The following is a 21,212-nucleotide window of genomic DNA, read 5'->3' on the forward strand; positions in this document are numbered from 1 at the left end:
GTGGTAAAAGACAGGCAGACGCCAGAAGGGAATTTGCGTCCAGTGGTTTCCCTTCGGCGAGCTCATGTAGGCAGATCTGCGAACCGTGAGCCAATACAAAAGACGAGGAGAAGCTGCGGGATCTTCAGAGTGATGCAGCAGAGATAAAATCTGTGTATGTTTTAAAGTTATAATAATTACACAAAATTCTTAACCATATTATGGCTGGGACGTCCCGTTTTTCCTCTCCTAAACCTCCTCTCCTTACCCTGCCTCCCTTCTGACTCGTCTCAATTGAGGAGGCAGGTAACAGATCATGCTTCGTGTCTAATCTTTATTATTACGACATCTTCAATACATGAAATTCTGAGCGTCACATTAAGGTTGCATGGCCACAAATTGGATACGTATCTGATCTAGGACCAAGTGGCTCGGTCGGATTTGAAAGGATCAGATTTGTGTGTCCACACAGCTCTGAAAACATCAGATCTGAGTCACATTAGGGCAGAAAATCGGATTTGTGCCATTTCAGCCTGGTAATGTGAACGTAGCCAATGAGCATCATGTCTCTATCAACATACAAGCACCGCACCCGGCACCAGAGCCGAGCAAACAAACAAACAAACAAACAAACAAGAGTGAAGCTGCTTGGCTTTGCTACTTAGTTTCTGTATCAACTTTATTTTTATTTTTTAAAGCCAAAACAGATGCTGAGGCTTTTACCACAAGTCAAAAAACCAAAACAGGATTCTTGGAAAACAAAAATCAGATTTTGTGCACAAATATTTGCTAGATGTTATTCAGTTTTGTGTGTTTTGCAGTTTGTGATCATTACTGCCACGTTTTTCTGTGCAGCACACTTTGGCCTTATTTTTTCTTTATAACATTAAAAACATTTTTCAAGTGATGTTTTTTAAAGCCATATCGTGATAATATCACAAACTGTGATAAAATGTTGGGTAATTATCATGATAATTTTTTTAATACAGATACATGCCCACTTGTATTTGGGTTAAATATCTAATTGTAGCTGCTGTTTAACTGTGAATAATTTCCATAAACTAAACTCCGGGCCTTATTTCCCCTCATCAAGACCAGCACGTCAGGTTTTTTTTGGGCTCGAGGTCTGAATGCTAAGTGTGCCAGACTGCCTGCTCACAGGTTCGGGATGACTAAGTTTAATTTTCCTCCTTAAACAGGCTCGACAGCAGTGCTGATAATGTGGGCTGTAATTAAGATCGCAGCTCTTGTGATTTGAAAACTGCACTCGTTTAAATTGTGATTTCGATATAAAAACGATTAATCGTTCAGCCCTAACTTACCTGACGTTTACTCCACCTCAGAGAAGAGCGAGGCGCAGTCAGGTGTGACCGGCTGAGGGTAATCTGTGATTAAAGCTATCTAATAATATTTCTAATAAAGCAGCGGCCACTGAGAGTTAAAAGAAGAAAAAAATTGAGGCATATTCATCCGACACAAACACCTGCTGACTTTGAACACTAAGGCTGACTTTATATGGTGAAACTTTCATGAACTTTAGTTGCTTGAAACCCACGTGAAATTAAACTGCCCTTGAGTTGCATAACATAAAGCATCCTGCAACTCACTTGCAACTCAGCCGCAACAGTTCCTAGCGCCTCAACTTTGTGAAACAAGTGTCATGAAACAGCCAATCAAAACATCAACAACATATGATCTAGTCAAGAAAATAAAGCAGAAGATGGTTTATTAGGAGGTTGAAGAAGAGATTCTGCTGACTGATTCAAGGCTGGTAGTTTTAATATTGTCATTTCCCTGAGCCACGACAACAATGAGCATTTCAAAGCTGGTGTTATCGTGCTTTACGTGACTTGACACCTAATTTTACAGCTCAGAATCATTTTGAATCCAACGGATGAAAATTACTGCAGAAAAAGTAAACTGTCTGTGATGAACTTGTGCTTCTAGGACAGAAAGAGTGAGGTATCGAACGAGGTTTTAACCATAATGGCTACTTAACCATTTTTTTTAATGGCTTAAGATACAAACAGATAAAAACTAATATATAGTAAAGAAGCCTAAACAGATAGATAAAGACAAATGAGGATAGACATGAGGATAAAGAACAACAGTGGCTGGAGAAAATACAAGATGATAAAAATGCTGCAGATGTGTAAATTACACATCATGGACGACTTTCTAGTGAGATAAAAAAACACGAGCTGCTAATTTGGCTAAATAGTGGAGTAACTAAATGTGTTGCATGCAGCTTAAATTGCAAGTTGCATGGTAATTAATGTTCCAGGTAACTTGACTAGTTGCATGAAAGTTTCTGTAAAATATACTGGTCTGCGTGATGCTACCTTTTGTTCCATCACTTAAAAATAAGAGCCTTACATTAATTTGATCCTTTTTTGCGCTGTTTCTTCCTTCTCCATGGTTGAGTGAATATCCGTTCACGAACTCGTACGGATACTAAAATATCCAAATTAGTCAGGCTGCGCATCCCTAGTTGATCAGCAGTTAAACAGCTCTAATCCTCCACCTCTTTCCTCTTACCGTTATGTTTTTCTGTCTTACACAGACTCACCTCCCTGCAGAAGCTGACGATGTTCTCCCACAGTTCCTTGGCCTCTCCCTCGTCGGTGCGCCGCCGTTGCTCCACGTGCATGCTCTCCCTGCGCCTCAGGGCTTTAGCGCTGCGCTTCAGGCTCAGGTACTGCTGGGCTGTGTGACACGCAACACAGTGCTTAACACGCCCCTCATTCAGCAGCGTGCAGGCCGGACATGCCCACTGAGAGGCTCCGCCCTTCTCCGCCCCCGCCCCCGAAGCCCCTCCGCGAGCCTGCGGGTGCGAGTGCGCATGTTTGCGTGAGCAGGACGTGCAGGGTTCGGAGAATCCATGGAGTTTGGACGATCCGCAGGCCGTGCAGTGACCGGCACCGGTGGGATTTCTTAGCGTACATTTGGAACACGCCCAGGAAGTGAAGTCGGGGCTGGATGGTGATGCTGGTGTGAAGCGTACCGATTCTCCTAGAACGTCGATGACATCACCGCTTGACCCTGACCCTGATCCCGACCCTGACCTTGACCCCTTGCATGCATCGCAGCGTCCAGCAGCTAAGACAGAAGGACCAGAAGGGGCGGAGCATCCTGGACACTTCCAGGAAGGTGGAGATGTAACCGGAGCCGTCGGATGGTTGGGCTCCTCCTCCTCCAACACGCTAAGCCGTTTAATAGGGTAGGTTTGCTCTGGTTTAGGTTTGGAGGCGGGGCCTGCAGACGAGGGGGATGTAGGAGAGGGGGTGGAGTTTGGCGGCCTTCCAGGGGGCGGGACTTCCCTTCTGCTGCGAGGAACAGGGTTGTTTTGCAAGGAAGAGAATGATGGTGGCAAAAAGGGGGCGGGGTTAGTGTTAGGAGGCGGAGATGGTGAATCGGAGGGGACTTGAGGTGGAGAGTCCTCTGTGAGGTCGATGAGAAGGGGCGGGGCGCTCGGAGCCCCTGCGGTTTGCGTAGGAAACCCTGTTACAGGCGTTCGGACCTCCGGGACGACAAGCGCCTCAGGCGGGATTTTGGGTAGCGAAAGCTTCCGCGGGCCGCCGCATGCAGAGCAGGACATCGCCACTGGAGTGTTGACTAACGTGCAGCGAGGACACGCCCACCCTGAGGACAAATCCCCGCCCACTTTCACTCTGACCTCTCCGTTAGGCTCCGCCTCCCGGGAATCCTCATTGGCCTGCTGTCCTCTCGGCTCTGAGCTGGAAGTGGGCTCTACTGTGGAAGTGGGCGGGGCCTGAGCTGGTGAGGTGGGGCCGTTGGGGACCGAGGGGGCAGAGCCGCAGACGGTGCATGCCCCTGCAGCGTGGTGGTTGGTGAGAGTGCAGCGGGGGCAGGTCCAGCGCGGCTCGGGGGCGCCGCTGAGCCGCAGGATGTGGTTGAGGTCGGGTTTATGACGCGGAGCCTCACAGATGGAACATCTCGGAGAACCGCCGGGGTTCAGGAACGTACAGCGGCCACACGACCAATCAGAGCTCACCACTGCTGCCATGGAGCCAGGAGAGTGAGAGTGACTGAGAGAGAGAGAGAGAGAGAGAGAGAGAGAGAGAGAGAGAGAGAGAGATATTAATATTAGCACTGAACATTCCTTTCATTGCTTTAGCAACAGTTCTTAATTATAATTCATCTCCATAAAAACACTCAACCTGAATCTGAGTGAAATAATGTTTTTGAGTTTCAGTTCTATTTCTGTGGTTTTTCATTAACTAGGACTCCTGTTGTCTCTCTGTGTGTGAAACGCTGTGACTCTGTGCTGCTCGCGATGAGTGAAAGGGGAGGGAGAAAAGTAACTACACCATTAAGCGGTTCTTCAAGGGTTCTAAAGGAGATGTAAACATATAGAACTTTTAGAAATGGTTCTACATAGCACCAAAAAGGGTTTCACCATTGTTACAAATCACAGAACCTTTATTTGGTTCTATATTACTGGGAGTAAACCAACTTTCATGCCAGTAAAGTACTGCTGAACTGAGATGCCGAGACATGCCTACTTATAGTTTGGGTACAATATCTAATTGTAGCTGCTGTTTAACTGTGATTATTTTCCATAAACTAAACTCCAGGCCTTATTTCACCTCATGAAGACCAGCACGACAGGTTTTTTTGGGCTTGAGGCCTGAACGCTGTGCCAGACTGCCAGCTCACAGGTTTGGCATGATTAGGTTTAATTTTCCTCCTTAAAAATGTTTGACAGCAGCTTAATTAAGATCGCAGCTCTTGCGATTTGAAAACGGCGCTCAAACTGCGATTTCGATATAAAAATGATTAATCGTTCAGCCCATCCTCACCTGACTTTTGCTCCACCTCGGCAAAGAGAAGAGTGAGGAGACAGTCAGGTGTGACCACGACTGAAGGTAATGTGTGATTAAAGCTATCTAATAACATTTCTGATAAATAGTGGCCACTGAGAGTTCAGAGCGGCAGAAAAATTAGAGGCATATTCATCCAACAAATACCTGCTGATTTCCCTCAGCTGCTTGAATACTAAGTATGGTGAAACTTTCATGCAACTTCAGTTGCTTGAAACCCACGTGAAATTAAATTGCCGTCGAGTTTCATAACGGAAAGCAGGGGTGTCCAATCTTATCCACAAAGGGCCAGTGCAGCTGCAGGTTTTCTTTCAAAACAAGCTGGAGCTCACCTGATTCCCCTACTTTAATCAGTAGGGAGATCAGGTGATCTCCTGCTTTGTTGGAACGAAAACCTGCAGCTACATCTCGCGACTCACTTGAAACTCAGCCGCAACAGTTGCTAGCAGCTTGACTTTGTGAAAACAAGTTTCAAGAAACAGGCAATCAAAACATGAACAACGCATCATGTGATCTTGTCAAGAAAATAAAACAGAAGATGGTTTATTAGGAGGCTGAAAAGGAGAGTCTGACCGGCTGGTAGGTTTAGATTTTGTCAGTTTCCTGAGCCACGACAACAATGAGGAAACCAACCAAGTGAACTGAAAACGAGAGAGAGAGAGACAGAGAGAGAGAGAGAGAGAATGAGAGAGAGAGAGAGAGAGAGACGTACCCACAGATTAAGTGCTGTACTAGAATAAAGTAAATCTTAGCCCTCAGGGTATTAAGGGCAATAAAATATAGTGAGTGAGCAGAGGAGGTGGGGGTGGGGGGGACAGAGTCACTCTGCATTCAGCACATTGAGAGGGAAAAAGAAGAAAAGATTTCTGAGATGTGGAGTCATACGGTTCACTCAGCAGCTTCCCCTCGCACGACTCTCTTTCCTGCTGCTTAACTCCACACACAGCAGCTCCGCTCAGAACACCAACCAGGAACCAAGAGCACCAAACAAACCAGCACTGCACCGAAACGACCACAGTCAGCACTGTTTTAGCTAAAAATAAAAACACCATCTCAGTTTTAGCTAAAACTGAATGTCATTTAACTTCTCTACGAGCGTCAGACTCTGATGGAGTGTAAATATTACAGCCATTCACGCCGTCAGTAGCAGCTGAGGAGCTGTTAGCTACGTTAGCTCTAGTGCTAAAACTAAAAAGGCAACTTCAGACACCAAACATGTCTCGGCTACGGCTATGTCCTCATTACAAGGCTGAAGTAGCACTAATCCGATTTTCTGCCCTAATGTGACTCAGATCTGATGTTTTCAGGGCTGTGTGGACACAAATCAGTTAATTATCTTCTCAGCGAAGCTCGTTCTGCTCGTTAGTTTGTGCCGATGATGAACGTGATTCATTCACTTGATGTTACTGAGCAGGATGTGCCCATGCAGGTCATTAATGTGAACGAACCGACATCCTGAAATGACCCTCATGCGCACATCCTAGTCACTAACGTCACGTTAGCCCCGGCCTGTCCTCTCTCTTAATACCACTTTGTACCTCTGGAGGCGATGGTGAGACACTGTAGCACCGAGTCTGCCTTCAGTCCAACATGAGAGGATGAAGAAGCAGCGCTGCCCGCGAGGGCGTGTTCTAATCTCCTGTCAATAATGTTGAAGGTCCCCGCCCCCAGTTATACCGTTTAAAATCAGGTAGCCGATGAGAACAGTAAACACAATGATGGCTGAAGCTGCCGGCGTGCGACTGTAATCATCACCACCACCGCAAGAAATCACGCTCAGCAGCGAAGAAAGGAAGAGACATAAGCAGAAGCAGAATAAGAGTTAAAGAGTTAGCACTGGTGCTGCTCTCTGCTGCTGGAGTCTGGAGCTCTCAGTGAGTGAACGGATGAAGTTTGATGCTGAACTCATAGCGTTTCTTCTAGACTGGTAAGGAGGCGGCAGAGGACGGACTGGACATTTCCTTGTTCCTTATGACAGGAGTGGACACCACAGCTTTTTGGTGATATGTTGTTTGGATTGTGGAATACGAATTTGTCAGGTTGCGTCATCTTACATATTTCTCCTTTAAACACTGCTGAAATACTCTACATTTAAAAGTGTACCACAGTACCAGTCTCTCAGGGCCAGACGGGATTTTGTAGGGGAACAACCATGAGAAATTTTGAGCCCAATGTGGGGGAACGTAGGCGTATTAGAGCGGGAACAAACTGAGCGAAACTTCTAAACTAATCCAACTGCTCGTGAAGGTGGAGCTCACTGTAGGGGGTGTGGGTGTGCTTGTCAACGTTGTCTGATGCTCAACAAGCTTGTCATTAGCACATGGATGTAACGTAAGTCAGCACGGCTGAAAAGTCCCAAACAAAAACCTACAATTAAGCAGGTAGATGTGTGTGGAGAACACGGTTCATGCAGTAAAACAGTCACTCTCAGCAGATGAAAACATTAGCTAATGACAGCGTTACACTAGATAGCTTTGCTTGTGTTGTTGATTGTACTCTATGTTGAAAAGAACCAACACAGACACTTAATTTTTACCTACACAGCGCCAGAGTCACGCAAGACTGTAGTGAAAATTAAAGTACACTGTACATAGTTTACTCACTTCTCAGAGCCGTTACAGACCATATTAATCTCATAATGACTTAAAAACAAAAACAGAACAACAGCAGCAGCAAACCTGGCTGGATGACAGGCTAAAGTTTCTGTGCATTGGCATAAACTTTTACTGGATTTGCTTCAGACTGAATCTAGCCTAAGTCATTAAGCACATGCAAATAAAAAAATTAACAGATTAATTATGTTTATAATGTTCAACTTCATAATGAAGCTTATAGAGCAGCCATGCAGAAGGAAGGTCGGTAGAGGAGAGAGACTGGGGTGGTCAACTGGGGTCTACACAATGCAAATCCTGAGCCATGTAGTGAGAAAATCACTAATGTAGTCACAATTTTAAAAAAAATGAACCAGAACAACGTAAGAGTTTTAACTGTTGGTTAATCACATTCAGAAAAACTCACTCGCCAAGCCTGAAAATTCAACAAATCCCATCAAACAGTAAGGCTTCTTTAGAAAATAATAAGCTTTGGAAATACTGTTTTACTTCCTCGAGCTGATCACAGTGTCATATCTGAAATAATGCAAAGTAGGGCCGGGCGATAAAACGGTAACGATAATTAACGCAAACTTTCCTCGATAGAAATATAAGAAATGTTCGATAAATGTTCGATATAATAGAGCATCTCTCATTTTCTACTGCATGGAAAGCGAGTTTTTCAATATGATTAGACAGGGAGGGGGCGACGAGTAAAATGAGCGGTCAAATATGCTTTAGCAATGTCTGAAACGTGGAGTTATATATTCCCTGTTTGAGTGGCGCGACCGGCGATCTGTTCTCCTGTGACCGAGTGTGAGTGACGAGGTCAGTACTGTACTGTCCTACGGTGAACTCGCCTCTTTCTGTACATCCTAACAGCTTTAGCGGCGCTAAATCACGTCTGCTCCTCACAGCTACAGCACTGTTACAGCGCTCAGTCATATTTTAGTATCAGTGCATTCCCAAACAACGAAAGTGAAAGAAAGAAGTGGTTCATGTTAATTACAGCCCTGATTTAAATGAAAGTAAACCAAGGAAGCTGTATATGAGGCATTGGAGAGTGGGAGAATGCTAGTTTCCCAGGCTAGCTGTTTTTAGCAGCTGGCTAACTCGAATCAGCGCTCCATCACTCACACAGCACGGCCGAACTGATGTTACTGTAGATCAGACAACACAATAAAGCACTGATTTCAGTTTAAACGTACCTAAAAGGAGGACTCTGTTTGTCTGGTGTGAGAGATTCACACTGCAGTTAATGCTTTTACAAAGCGAGCATCAGATATATTGTGGTTCACCCATCAAACTACTACATCCAGTCGTCGCTATCTGGTGTCTGAACACTGTGATATGCTCTGTCATGGATGTGGTAGGAGGCGGTGTGATCCATCACTGACGTAACGAACCAGCTAACGTTTGCTGTTCGTATTAAACTGACGTTATTGAGAAACTAAACAGTTTAGCGCTCGTCACCAGACAACCCAGCTCTCGTCACCTCACAGATAAAATAATCTGTTTTCTTTCTTTGCGGCCGTGCTTTTCCAGATGGTAAAAACAGCTCACCAGACACTTTCTCCCACTGTCCCATGACAGATTAGTGACATGTTCCACTGTTTGGTGAATGTTTGTCGTGTTTCGACCATAAAGGATAGATTAAAATGGCCATTAACCACTCAGGGGCAAAAATTAGCCTTTAAATTTGAAAGAAATAATGATCTGACATTTATCATGATATGTATCGATATCGACTGATAAGAAATTTTTTATTGTGATAGGATTTTTGGCCATATCGTCCAGCTCTAATGCAAAGTCAAAAAGTCGAAACTCGAAGCATTTTGACTCTCAGAGTCGTTAGCCAGGACTCGACCCCAACTCCCAGACGTGTCCGAGTTGTAGAATCGACTCTTTTGGATCACATCACTATCCAGCACCAGTAGTTTAACTAAGACACCCCGAGATGTGTATTTTCATTAGAAGATCACGTCCGGCCCCGCAAGACCACCAGAGTACTGTTTAAAAACCAGTTTAAGTGCATGTGTGTGTGTTCCTTGGCAAGGATATCCCCCCATACAGAGACGTTTGGCTGGATAGCAATTAGCACTGTCTCCACACACACTCCCACTGACTCACTCACACACACACACACACACACACACACACACACACACACACACACACAAACACACAGCAAGAGACATTTGGAGAGTAAAATCAGCCATTAACGCTGACATCACAGCTGGCCCTCATCCAGGGGCTTTGGTCACTGGGAGGCCTGTGTTCATAAATGATGTAGAGGGGGAGTGTATGAGCGTATGGTAGAGTGTCATAGAGACGTAGAGGCGGCTTCAACACACCTGACTTCAGACAGGTGAGTAACAGGTTATAGACGCTCAGACTCTGTTTCTGTTCAAAACTCAGCTTTATTAGATCTGACCAATCAGTGAGCTTCATCTAGTTTAACAAACTAAATTCCAGTTTCATCATTAATAATGTTGATCACTGTCTGTAAAATTCTTAAGTTAAATGGTTACATGCAAATGTTAATCATTAGTTAATACAATCACTGGCTAAAATCACCTCTCGTACAACGACTGGCTAAAATCACATCTCGTACAACGACTGGCTAAAATCACATCTCGTACAACGACTGGCTAAAATCACATCTCGTACAACCAATGGCTAAAATCACCTCTCAAACAATCACTGGCTAAAATCACCTCTCGTGCATTCACTGGCTAAAACGACAGCTCCTACAATCACATCTCGTATAATCACTGGCTAAAATCACATCTCGTATAATCACTGGCTAAAATCACATCTGGTACAACGACTGGCTAAAATCACATCTCGTACAACGACTGGCTAAAATCACATCTCGTACAACGACTGGCTAAAATCACATCTCGTACAATCACTGGCTAAAATCACATCTGGTACAATCACTGGCTGAAATCACATCTCATACAACCAATGGCTAAAATCACCTCTCAAACAATCACTGGCTAAAATCACCTCTCGTGCATTCACTGGCTAAAATCACCTCTCATACAATCACTGGCTAAAATCACATCTGGTACAATCACTGGCTGAAATCACATCTCATACAACCAATGGCTAAAATCACCTCTCAAACAATCACTGGCTAAAATCACCTCTCGTGCATTCACTGGCTGAAATCACATCTAGTACAATCACTGGCTGAAACGACAGCTCCTACAATCACTGGCTAAAACGACAGCTCCTACAATCACTGGCTAAAATCACATCTCGTATAATCACTGGCTAAAATCACATCTGGTACAATCACTGGCTGGAATGACAGCTCATACAATCACTTGCTAAAATCACAGCTACCACCATCATTTACAGGCTACAACAGACAATACAAGGCAATGATTCCACTCTCACAGTAAACAGGAGTCGGAGAACCACTTTACAGCAGAACAGCCCTACTTTAGGACTGGACTAGAAAAGTACTGGCCTAATAACACAGATGGACTGAAAGTCATACACTATCATAGAAGTGCCTGTGACCAATGATGCTGCATCACAGAGCGTAACGTCTTTAGCCTTTGAAGACGTTTCTTTTTGTTAGTGATGCTGTAAAAGCTTTAGCCAAAGCAAAGCCCAGACCAGAGACAAGCTAACGAGAAGCCCTTGAGCTGCAGCTTCTTAGCGCTAATGAACGTGTTCTCAGCTGACTGAGAGCACAAGCCTGCACTCGCACGCCTACCGCAATGTCCTATATACTCCAGCAGACAGGCCCCTTTAGCTTCCCAGGCCCGGAGACGCACCAGGGACCACAGTTAATCCAAAGACCCTGGAAAGGAGTGTGAAGGGGCGGAGATGGGGCAGCGGTGAAGAACCCACTCAGTCTGGAGCACAGCATAAACAGGATCTTCACTCCTAAAAATATTTAGTGCTAATGTTGGTACTTCTACTTTAAGGCACACTTATTTACTAACGTACTGTTAGCTAGCTCAGAAGCTATAATGCTACTGCTATTGGCATATATGCTAGCAGTCAAAGAACAAGCTGTTTTTGGTCTTTACGCTCTTAAGCGTGCCGATTTAGTGATTTATCTTTGTGTTGTAAGTTGATTTAGTGATTTATCTATGCATTTTAGGCTGATTTAATAATTTATCATTGTGTTTTAGATTAATTTATTGATTTATATCTTTGTTTTGTAGGCTGATTCAGTGATTTACCTTTGTGTTTTAGGCTGATATAATAATGTATCTTTGTGTTTTAGGTTGATTTAATGATTTATGTGTGTGTTAGGTTAATGTAATAATGTATATTTGTGTTTTAGGCTAATTTAATAATGTATCTTTGTGATTTTGGTTGATTTAATGATTTATGTGTGTGTTATACGTGTATGTGATTTAACACACTACCAGCTGACCTACACCTAAACTCTACAAGGTCCAGAGGTACCAGACAGACACAGGAGAGATGCTGTGAGCTAAAGAGTCCCATTTTAAACCCCAGCCGCTGATTGATCTGCCGGTCTAATGCAGCCACAGCACAAATATCAATAATGACCACTCAGCACACATGAACACTTTCAGTACTCCAGGCCGTTACCATTCAGTTACATACAGCTAACGTCCCTAAACTCATCATGGCCTGGGAGGGTGGACGAGAGAGAGAGAGAGAGAGAGAGAGAGAGAGGGAGAGAGAGGGAAAATTTACACTCAGCTGGCTGCTGAATTGTGATTGGTGGAGAAAACTGAAGCTTGTTGCTATGGGGACAAACAGCAGCTGCTCTAGAGAGAGGGGGACACCAACAACACACACACACACACGCACGCACACACACACACACACACACACACACACACACACACACACACACTGGTGTTGCTATTTCTCTGACACCTGTAACCATGTAATATATGTATTATAAACTTAGCCCTAACCTCGATAAGCAAAAGGCAATTTGTTTTTGCTTTCAGATATTCAGAAAAACTTGTTCTTCTGAGAACCAGAAAAATGTCCTCACTTGTACAAACTGTCATGTTGTCTTATCATCATGAGGACGTTCGGTCCTCACACAGTGCTCATACTGCAGGTTGTGGTGTTTGATGTTCTTCACAGGTTTACTTTTGATGACACTGAACTAAAGAGAGCTCTAATGCTCAGCCAAGGCTGGGAAACACAGAGAGAATGTTACTAAGGATGAACCGAAATTTCAGCACCGAAAAATAAACAGGCTTATAATGACGTGTCAAAATCTAAGATTTTACACGTTAATTTTAACTGTAATGAAAATCAGAGACTGGTTAAAATGCTGTTGTTATGTTTCCCTCTCATTATTCATTAAAATCAACTGTAAAAATGTTCTTCATAAGAAAAATCACACTTGGTAAAAATAAATAAATAAATAAAAGCTGGCACTGGAGTAGTTAGACAAAAAATTCCACCTATGGGCCAATTTACTGATTTTCCTTCCTTTCTTTCTTTAGTTAAACTCTGTAAATTAGTTTAGTAAATAATTTTAATCCAGCTCAGCGTCAGCAACAACATTTTCTATAAAATCATTTTAGATCAGGCTTACTCATTATTTGTTCTCTCTCAGTTGATTGTCTAAGTTTATTTTCTAAAATAAAAGTCTCTGTGAATTTAAAATGTGTTTGAGGAGATTAAAAAGTAGTTAGATCTTGTATGCAGAACAGTAATCTGGGTGGTCTGAGGGGGGAACGGCAGTGGCAAACAGTCAGCGGGGTGTTTAGTTACCACAGTTACCACATTAAGACAAGTGCAAATCAAACATCTGCAAAAAATGAACTATTGAAAACAAAGTAAAAGTTGAAAAAAAAAACAAACAAACAAACAAAAAAAAAAATCAATGAACAGACCGAATCAGAGTGGTGGTAAACGTAACGGTTGGCTGTGCTCCAGGGTGGATAACTAGCATCCAGTCTTTGTAGAAGCAGCACAATTTACACCACAGTTTACAGTAAATATAAACATAACAGACAAAAACGTGTTTGAGGCTGTAAAGTCGAACGTATCCAAGTCTATAATTGATTTTAGACGTTTGTCCAGCTTTCTAAAGCAGTTAGAGCTGCTGCACACAGTATTAACCCCACAGTTACTCACAGCTGGAGCTAACCACAATTTAGCAGTTTATCACAGTGAACGATAACATACCATCACATCACCCACCATTAGTCACAATCAGTGTTTTGATAATGGAAATTTCAAACACACTCCAGCACAATACCTTCACTGAGTCTGTGAGTTTTCCTGTCTGCTGTGTTTTTTCTCCGAAGCTCAAAGAGAAACTGAAAGTACTGGAACTTCAGCCCTGCTGGGGCTGGAACACTCTGATCTGGGGAGGGGCAGGATTTTGTAATTACAGACTAGGTCTGGGATGTTAATCCAGTATGAATCTGCACTGACCACAGTATTTTTACAGTCTGCTCAGTGATAATTTGGAGTGAATTACCTACATATATAATTCGCCTCAGTAACAACCATGTGGCTCAAATCCACATCTCAGTAATGAAAAAACTCGGGTAACAGAAAACAGCACCTCCGTGTTTTTCCCTTTTTTATTAGCTAACAGGTAAAATAAGGCTTGAGTTGATCCGATTCCTCAATCAAGTTCATGATGACACTCCTGAAATCCGCACGCTATGGTTGCCCAGCATCATTTGGAATTGATGTTGATAATGAGAACCATCCGCATTAAAATGGAATGTAAATCCTCCCTCGTCAAGTCTCTCGTTTAATGCCTGTCAAACGATGCTGAGATGAACATGGTAAATGAATTCAAATTTGCAGGCAGTGCCAAACTCATGTGAAGCCACCTTTCTTCCACCCCAGTGAAAAAAAGTGAGACAGCTAGCCCTCCTCAACGAAGTTCTCCTACCTCCTCAGAAGTTTTGCTACTCTGTATAAAATGGTTTTACTTTGTTAAAATCTGCCATCAGCTCAGTTACCAATCAGTTATAATCTGAAGGTAATCTCTGATCGGCTGCTAATCACAGAGGAGTTGGTTTTGCTTACAGAAGCAGCCAGCACTCAATTTTTATGTTAAAAAACAGTAAAAAAACATCAATATTACACTCTCAAAAAGATAGTTCTTCAGGAGGTTCTTTAGTAAAGGGGGGTTCTGTTTAGAACCATGAACCATCAATATAGAACCATTTGCATGGTGAAATGGTTCTTTAGACTGATGGAGAGTGTGTTATATATGTTCCTATATAGCAAAAAAAAGGGTTCTTTTATAGTTACATGCTGGACATCACAACAGAACTGTTTTTTGGTGCTATATAGAACCATAAACGACACATTCTCCATCAATATGAGGAACCATTTCACCATGCAGAGAACCATTTAAGCATGAAAGTACTTCTATATTAAACTCATGGTTCTAAACCATCTTTAAGTGCGTACAGTATCAAAGAACCATAATCGTCTGTACTGTAAGCTAATTCCTTTCAGCCCTCGCTACATGTGTGTGTTTAATGATGCAGGCTGGGTTCCATCTGAGGTGAATGCATGCTGAGTATGAGACTGTGCTAATGGTATAGCAGGTTAGCCTGTCACTTAGCTAAAGACTGTTCTCCCATAGCTTCACCTCACGCTGTGCTGTCTGACTAGCTTCATTATCATTAGACTCATCAGTAACCTGCAGTGAGGGACGGATAAATGAGTAACTATGGACTAGCAGCATGAAACGTTTTACTTACTTTACTTTTCATTTAACCAGAAAAGCGCTGCACTGAATTGACTTCATTCAAACATGGACATCATTTCCACATATATAAAATATAACCTTAATACAGTTCTATCACTGTATTCATTTTCCTTAATTTTACAGTAATTAACCCCTCGCAGCTGCTGAAGTTGCTGCAGAGGTTTTGGAGAACAGCAATGAGGAGAACATTTATCTACTATTTCATTTCATACATTCTGCTACTTTTCTGTCTTTGGTAAACACATTTCAAGCACCAAAACAACTCGTCCACATGAGTAAAGCTGTCTTTTCACAAGCGATTTTAAGAATTTCTAAACCTGGATTTCATTTTTTCAGCTTTTGGGCTGAATTATCTCTTCACACAGAGCTCCAGGTCGAAAGGGCCTCATTATAGAGGGAGATGAGATTATTCTGAATATTTTAATATGTAATATGTGGGTATTATGTTGCATGCAAAAGTCTTTAAAGGCGAATTTAAGAATATAAGCAGAAAACAGGAAAATGCCCTCAGACCCCAGAGAGTTAAGTTGACTTGACAAAGCCAGCTTGCTATTATTTACTGTATTACTCTTACTGTATTACTCTACTCTTAGCTGGCTAAAACCCCAAAACTCTGCAAAACTGCAGACTCCATAAGAGAAGAGCGCCCTTGTGCGTTTGGGATCGATCTCACGTACCGTCAAACTGCGTTCGTTCAAACACAGTTATAATGTTGGAAGGTTATAACTGCCACTAATGATGTCACAAAGGACATCTGCCACGTTGCCCCTCTTAGACATTACATACAGACTCACTAGAACACATACACACATATTAGCACCCACCTGGGACTGACCTATCAACACCTTAACAACTACCTGGATACCATAGCTACAGCCTAGAAACACCTTAGCAACCACCTAATAAACCATGGCAATGGCAAAGAAACATTTAACAACCACCTAGGACTGACCTCGCAACACCTCAACAACCCCCCTGATATCATAGCTACAGCCTAGAAACACCTTAGTAACCACCTGGGACACCATAGCAATGGCCTAGCAACACCTTAGCAACCAAATGGAATACCACAGCAACAGCATAAGACTTTAGCAACCACGTGGGATTCTATAGCAAATGCCTAGCAACACCCTTGCAACCATCTGGGATACCATAGCAATGGCTAGCAACAGCTTAGCAACCACCCGGGACTCCAGAGCAACGGCCCAGCAACACCATAGCAATCAAACAGGACACCACAGCAACAGCATAGCCACACTTTAGCAACCACCTGTGATTCTATAGCAACTGCCTAGCAACACCCTAGCAACCACCTGGGATATCATAGCAGTGGTTAGCAACACCAGAATTCACAGCAATGTCTTTTTTGCACCACCTGAAAGATCACAAATTTGCCCCTTTTAGTCGTGTCGAGATAATATTTTATTTTTTAACAATTTATAATTTGTAAGTTTAATGCACCCCTTTTGATAATGCTGGCTTAATATATACAAAAATTAATGTTACTGCACTTTAAGTAAGTATTTTGTAACCCCAATAAAATCAATGGATCTAGCCTACGGATGTGCACTGCGACTAAAGCTGGGCCTACACTACGTTTTTGGCCCGATTTTAACCCCAGTTTGTCCCTTTTCACAAACTTTCCCAATCTGAACTGATTTTCCGGGTCAGAAGCGCAATCAGAAGTGACTGACAGTGTGGATGATGTGGTGATGTGAGGACAAAAAAAGTCGGTCTTCAGCTTCCAGATCTACTGCAGCTCCTTCAGCTGCTGATGTTTTCATACATGTTTGATTTTCACACTCACATATCCTGTAGAGCATGATGGTCAGAGATGTAACGGAAGGAGTGATTCAGGAAACAGCCAATGACAGAGCTGGGAGAAAGAAGAAGAGGTAAAGAGACGTGTGTGCAGCAGAGCGCTAAGGCAGAGGAGCTGCTCTCTGAACACGGCCTAATAAGAGACTTTATACTGCTCATAATATATACAGCCAGATGTCAGAGCACTGTCTTCATGATTTCAAGTCCCAGTTTGTAGTGAAATATTTATCCAGCTGTCACTGCGATATCTGCATTTCTCAAACACATATTCGTGCAAAGCTTGCCTTTTCGCTTCTCGTGAGAACATAAAAACACAAACAGCTCAGGTCCAGTTTACCTCTTGCTCTGAACACCTTAGCAACCCCCTGGGATAACAAAGCAATGACTTAGCAATGCCTTAGCAACCACTTGGCATACCAAAGCAATGGCCTAGCAATGCCTTAACAGACACATGAGATGAGACAGTAACAGCCAAGCAACAGCTTAGCAACCACCAGGCATACCAAAGCATTGGCCTGACAATGCCTTAGCAACCACCTGGAATACCAAAACAAAGGCCTAGCAATGCCTCAGCAGCCACCTGGAATACCAAAGCAATGGCCTAGCCAAACCTTAGCAGCCACCTGGAAAACCAAAGCAATGGCCTAACAATGCCTTAGCAACCACCTGGAATACCATAGCAGCATTTTAGCAGCCACCCGAGATGACATAGTAACAGCCTAGCAACACCTTAGCAACCAATAGGACACAAAAAACGTCCAACTAACACCTTAGCAACCACCTGGGACTCCAGAGTAAATTTAGCACTGTTCTTGTCTCGTGATAAGAGGTGACATTTGGGGGTTTTTGACGCTTTCTAGCTGAAATTTTAGAAATCTTTAGAAAGTTAGTCTTGTTTTGTGCACCCAGCTTAGTTTTAATATTTGAGTATCTATAAGAGTTAATGAACAGACAGACACTGAACTGCAGGGAGGAAAAAAAGCAGCAACAAAAAAGGGGAAAACGGACTTCAGCCTAATTAGCGTACGGCTGTAGGCTTGGTTTTTTGAACATTTACAGCACCTGAAGCTAAAATACGAAAACATGTTTTATTAATAAAACCTCAGCTGATTGTACAGCTTATTAGAGTTAGTGGTTAATATTTACAAGCTCCTCATTATAAAGTGTTTAGCTACTGATTTACTCTGTGTGCTAGTGTAACATATTAAACCCTGTACCGCAAACACACACACACAAACACACACAAACACTTTAAGCAGGCCTGATTTTTTATTTAAAACCAAAAAATAGCCTTATAAAATATAGACATCCAAAATGCAAGTTTTAAGTCTGAACCTGACAAAAGTCTGATAAAATTCTGTCTGAAAGTGACCCAAGCTGACCAATCGTCTCCCAAAGTGCTGAATAAAATCTGATTTTTCTGATGATACACACAGTACTGGCCAAAGCCTTAGTCGATCTGAGCAAATGACATGTAAAGCCTTTTTTCTCTGCAGTAAACATTTACGTATTGATTAAAATACACACTAAATCCACTGTAAGAAAAATGAATATAAATACACATAAACATTCCATTGTCATTTAATGGTGTGTGATTACACACAGTGCAACATGTGCACACACGCAGACACACACACACACACACACACACACACACACACACACCCCTTAAACATATCCGAAGTCCTGATGTCTCTGCAGCTGTCCTGAGGACACAGAGCACTTCTGTTCATTACCCACACACAGTGTAACACGTGCACACAGATGGTGGAGTAGTGGTGCAGTATATTAATAAATAATGTTTAGGATCTCAGTCCGTCCATATGAAAGATCAATACAGGCCACCATACCCCATGACTCAGCAACACACACCAGAAACGCCTGGACTGGACTCATCACACAGATAAGCTCTGCACACACAGCTGGCATGTTTGAGCTGATCTTTAAAAAAAAACAAGGTTAGAATCATTATTAATTCACGTTTTTACTGCTTTGAGTCAGTCACTGCTAATTTCCACCAAGACTGACACACTAATAACACTTCCAGTTGAAGCTCACAGAGAAATTCTTTCTTCTAGCGCTAACGTAGCATGTATAGCACTAAAAACATAATAATGATGATTCTGTACTGTTTTTTTACTCTGTAGACAGAAGAAGTCCAGATATTCACTCACAGCAGAACAACAGCCAACAGAACAGGCAGCAAAGTTAGTTAGCATTAGCTATTTTGAGTTAGTTAGCATTAGCTATTTTCAATTAGTTAGTATTAGCTATTTTGAGTTAGTTAGCATTAGCTATTTTCAGCTAGCTAGCATTAGCTACCATCAGCTAGCTAGTATTAGTATTAGTTAGTATTATTCTCAGCTAGCAGAGTTAGCTAGCACTAACTACCCAGACAGCAGACAGTTTTGGGCCAATTCTGGCTTTCCTGTGTGAGTGTTGGACTACTGGGTAAATGCTAGGCATGTGGTACAGAATTGGGCCAGATCCTAGACAGTTTTATATGGTTTTGCTTCATGTCTACATTTGTGGGACAATACTGGTGTGAATGTTGTGAACCAACAATGTAGTTGGGCCAGACTGGGGCCAAATTTGTGCCATATCCTTTAGCTCTACTCATTTCACAGTGTGTGGGCCAGATCTGGGCCTAGGACCCAGACATATATTGGGCCAGAGCAAACCAAGAATGTGGGCAACCAGTGGGCCAGATAAATTTTGCTAAGTGGGTAATTTCAGCTGGCAGAGTCAGCTATGAAGATGTTTTCATTGTGGAAGTGACTCAGTGTCAGAGTCGGGTGGTGTTGTCAGCACAGTAAAACAGTGTTTCAAATAAAAGCATTTTAGATGCTTCAGTAATCCGACCCATTTCTTTCATGAAAATAGCTTGACTTGATAAAAAGAAACACCTTTAACTTCATGTTTGGATTTCTGGACTTATAACACAGATAAGCTCTCCACACACAGCTATGTTTGATCTGATCTTTAAAAAAAAAAAAAGAGGTTAGAATCATTATTAATTCAGGTTTTTACTGTTTTGGGTCACTCGCTAATTAATTTCCACCAAGACTGAAACATAAATAACACTTCCAGTTGAAGCTCACATAACTGACAAATTCTTTGCTCTTCTAATTGAGGATAAAGTCAGCAATGCTAATGCTAATGTAGCATGTATCCTAGCACTAAAAAGATAATGATGATTCCGTTCTGAGTGTTTTTTACTCTGCAGACAAGAAGAGAAAAGGAGTCTAGTTGTTCACTCACAGCAGAACAAACCAACAGAACAGTCAGCACAGTTAGCATTAGCTTTTTTTACTTGGTTAGCATTAACTATTGCCAGCTATATCACTGGCTTTTTTGAATTAGCAAGGGTTAGCAATTTTCAGGTAGCAAGCATTAGCCAACATCAGCTAGCTAGTATTAGCTTTTCTGAGCTAGCAGAGTTAGCTATGAAGATGTTTCATTGTGGAAGTGACTCAGTCTCGCAGTGGGTGGTGTTGTCAAACATTTAGCATTACCAATTAACAATTAAATTTTTGGTGGTTTTGTTTCAACTAAAACCGTTTTATATGCTTTAGTGAGCCTATTCTATTCTGTAGGTTAACAGTGGCTTATAGGTCTGGGATGTCCATTCACTTTCAATAAGAACCATAAAACAGAACTGAAAGATATATGGACGAACCTACATGTAAGCATGCAGCAGCTTCTGTAAACCCTGGCTAAAACAGTGCTGAATGCTGTTTCACGTATGAATTTCTCAAGCTATTGGTTTTATCCATGTGTCCCATAAATGCTTACATGTGTATCAGTCAGACGCAGCTATTTAAACCACAGAGTCCAAGCTTGTTGCGAGAACCAGGCCTAGAGACCATGGCACTGTCTGATACAGCTATATTTGCTACCTGTCCAGGATTTTCCTGTATTGTCCAGGTTTTTGTTGCCTGTCCAGGACAACAAATCATTCCATTCTTGGCCACAAAATGTCCAGGAATCCAAGCAAGAAGGTAAAGGTGTTTCTTTTCAACAAGTCAAGCTATTTGTATAAAGGAAATGGGTCACTCTCACCCTCACTGTAGGGAAATTTGTTTGGGAAGCCACTGATTAAGTATCCAGGAATTTTACAGGGCTAAGGTGTCAACCCTAGATACAGGAATCATGGCAAGCAGAATAAATTAATCCCAAGAGATCATTAGTTCCCTCTAATGTCCGCTCCCTGGACAACAAACCAGTCCAGGCCTTCCGCGTTTCCTTTTTTTAAACCGAAACATG

The 21,212-nt window shown here is 42.4% G+C and overlaps 1 protein-coding gene across 2 annotated transcripts in view; it reads right to left on the bottom strand.

Moving 5' to 3' along the window:
- Window positions 1-21,212, bottom strand: part of capn15 (calpain 15) — a 54,210-nt gene that overhangs the window by 21,047 nt on the left and 11,951 nt on the right. For both annotated transcript variants that reach the window (XM_036580623.1, XM_036580615.1), the window contains exon 2: window positions 2,549-4,028. In XM_036580623.1, coding sequence (XP_036436516.1) covers window positions 2,549-4,006 — 1,458 coding nt within the window. In that variant the 5' untranslated portion in view covers window positions 4,007-4,028. The remainder of the gene's footprint in view (window positions 1-2,548; window positions 4,029-21,212) is intronic.

This window comes from Colossoma macropomum, unplaced genomic scaffold (assembly GCF_904425465.1).
Source record: "Colossoma macropomum unplaced genomic scaffold, Colossoma_macropomum, whole genome shotgun sequence".
NCBI classification, from domain to species: domain Eukaryota; kingdom Metazoa; phylum Chordata; class Actinopteri; order Characiformes; family Serrasalmidae; genus Colossoma; species Colossoma macropomum.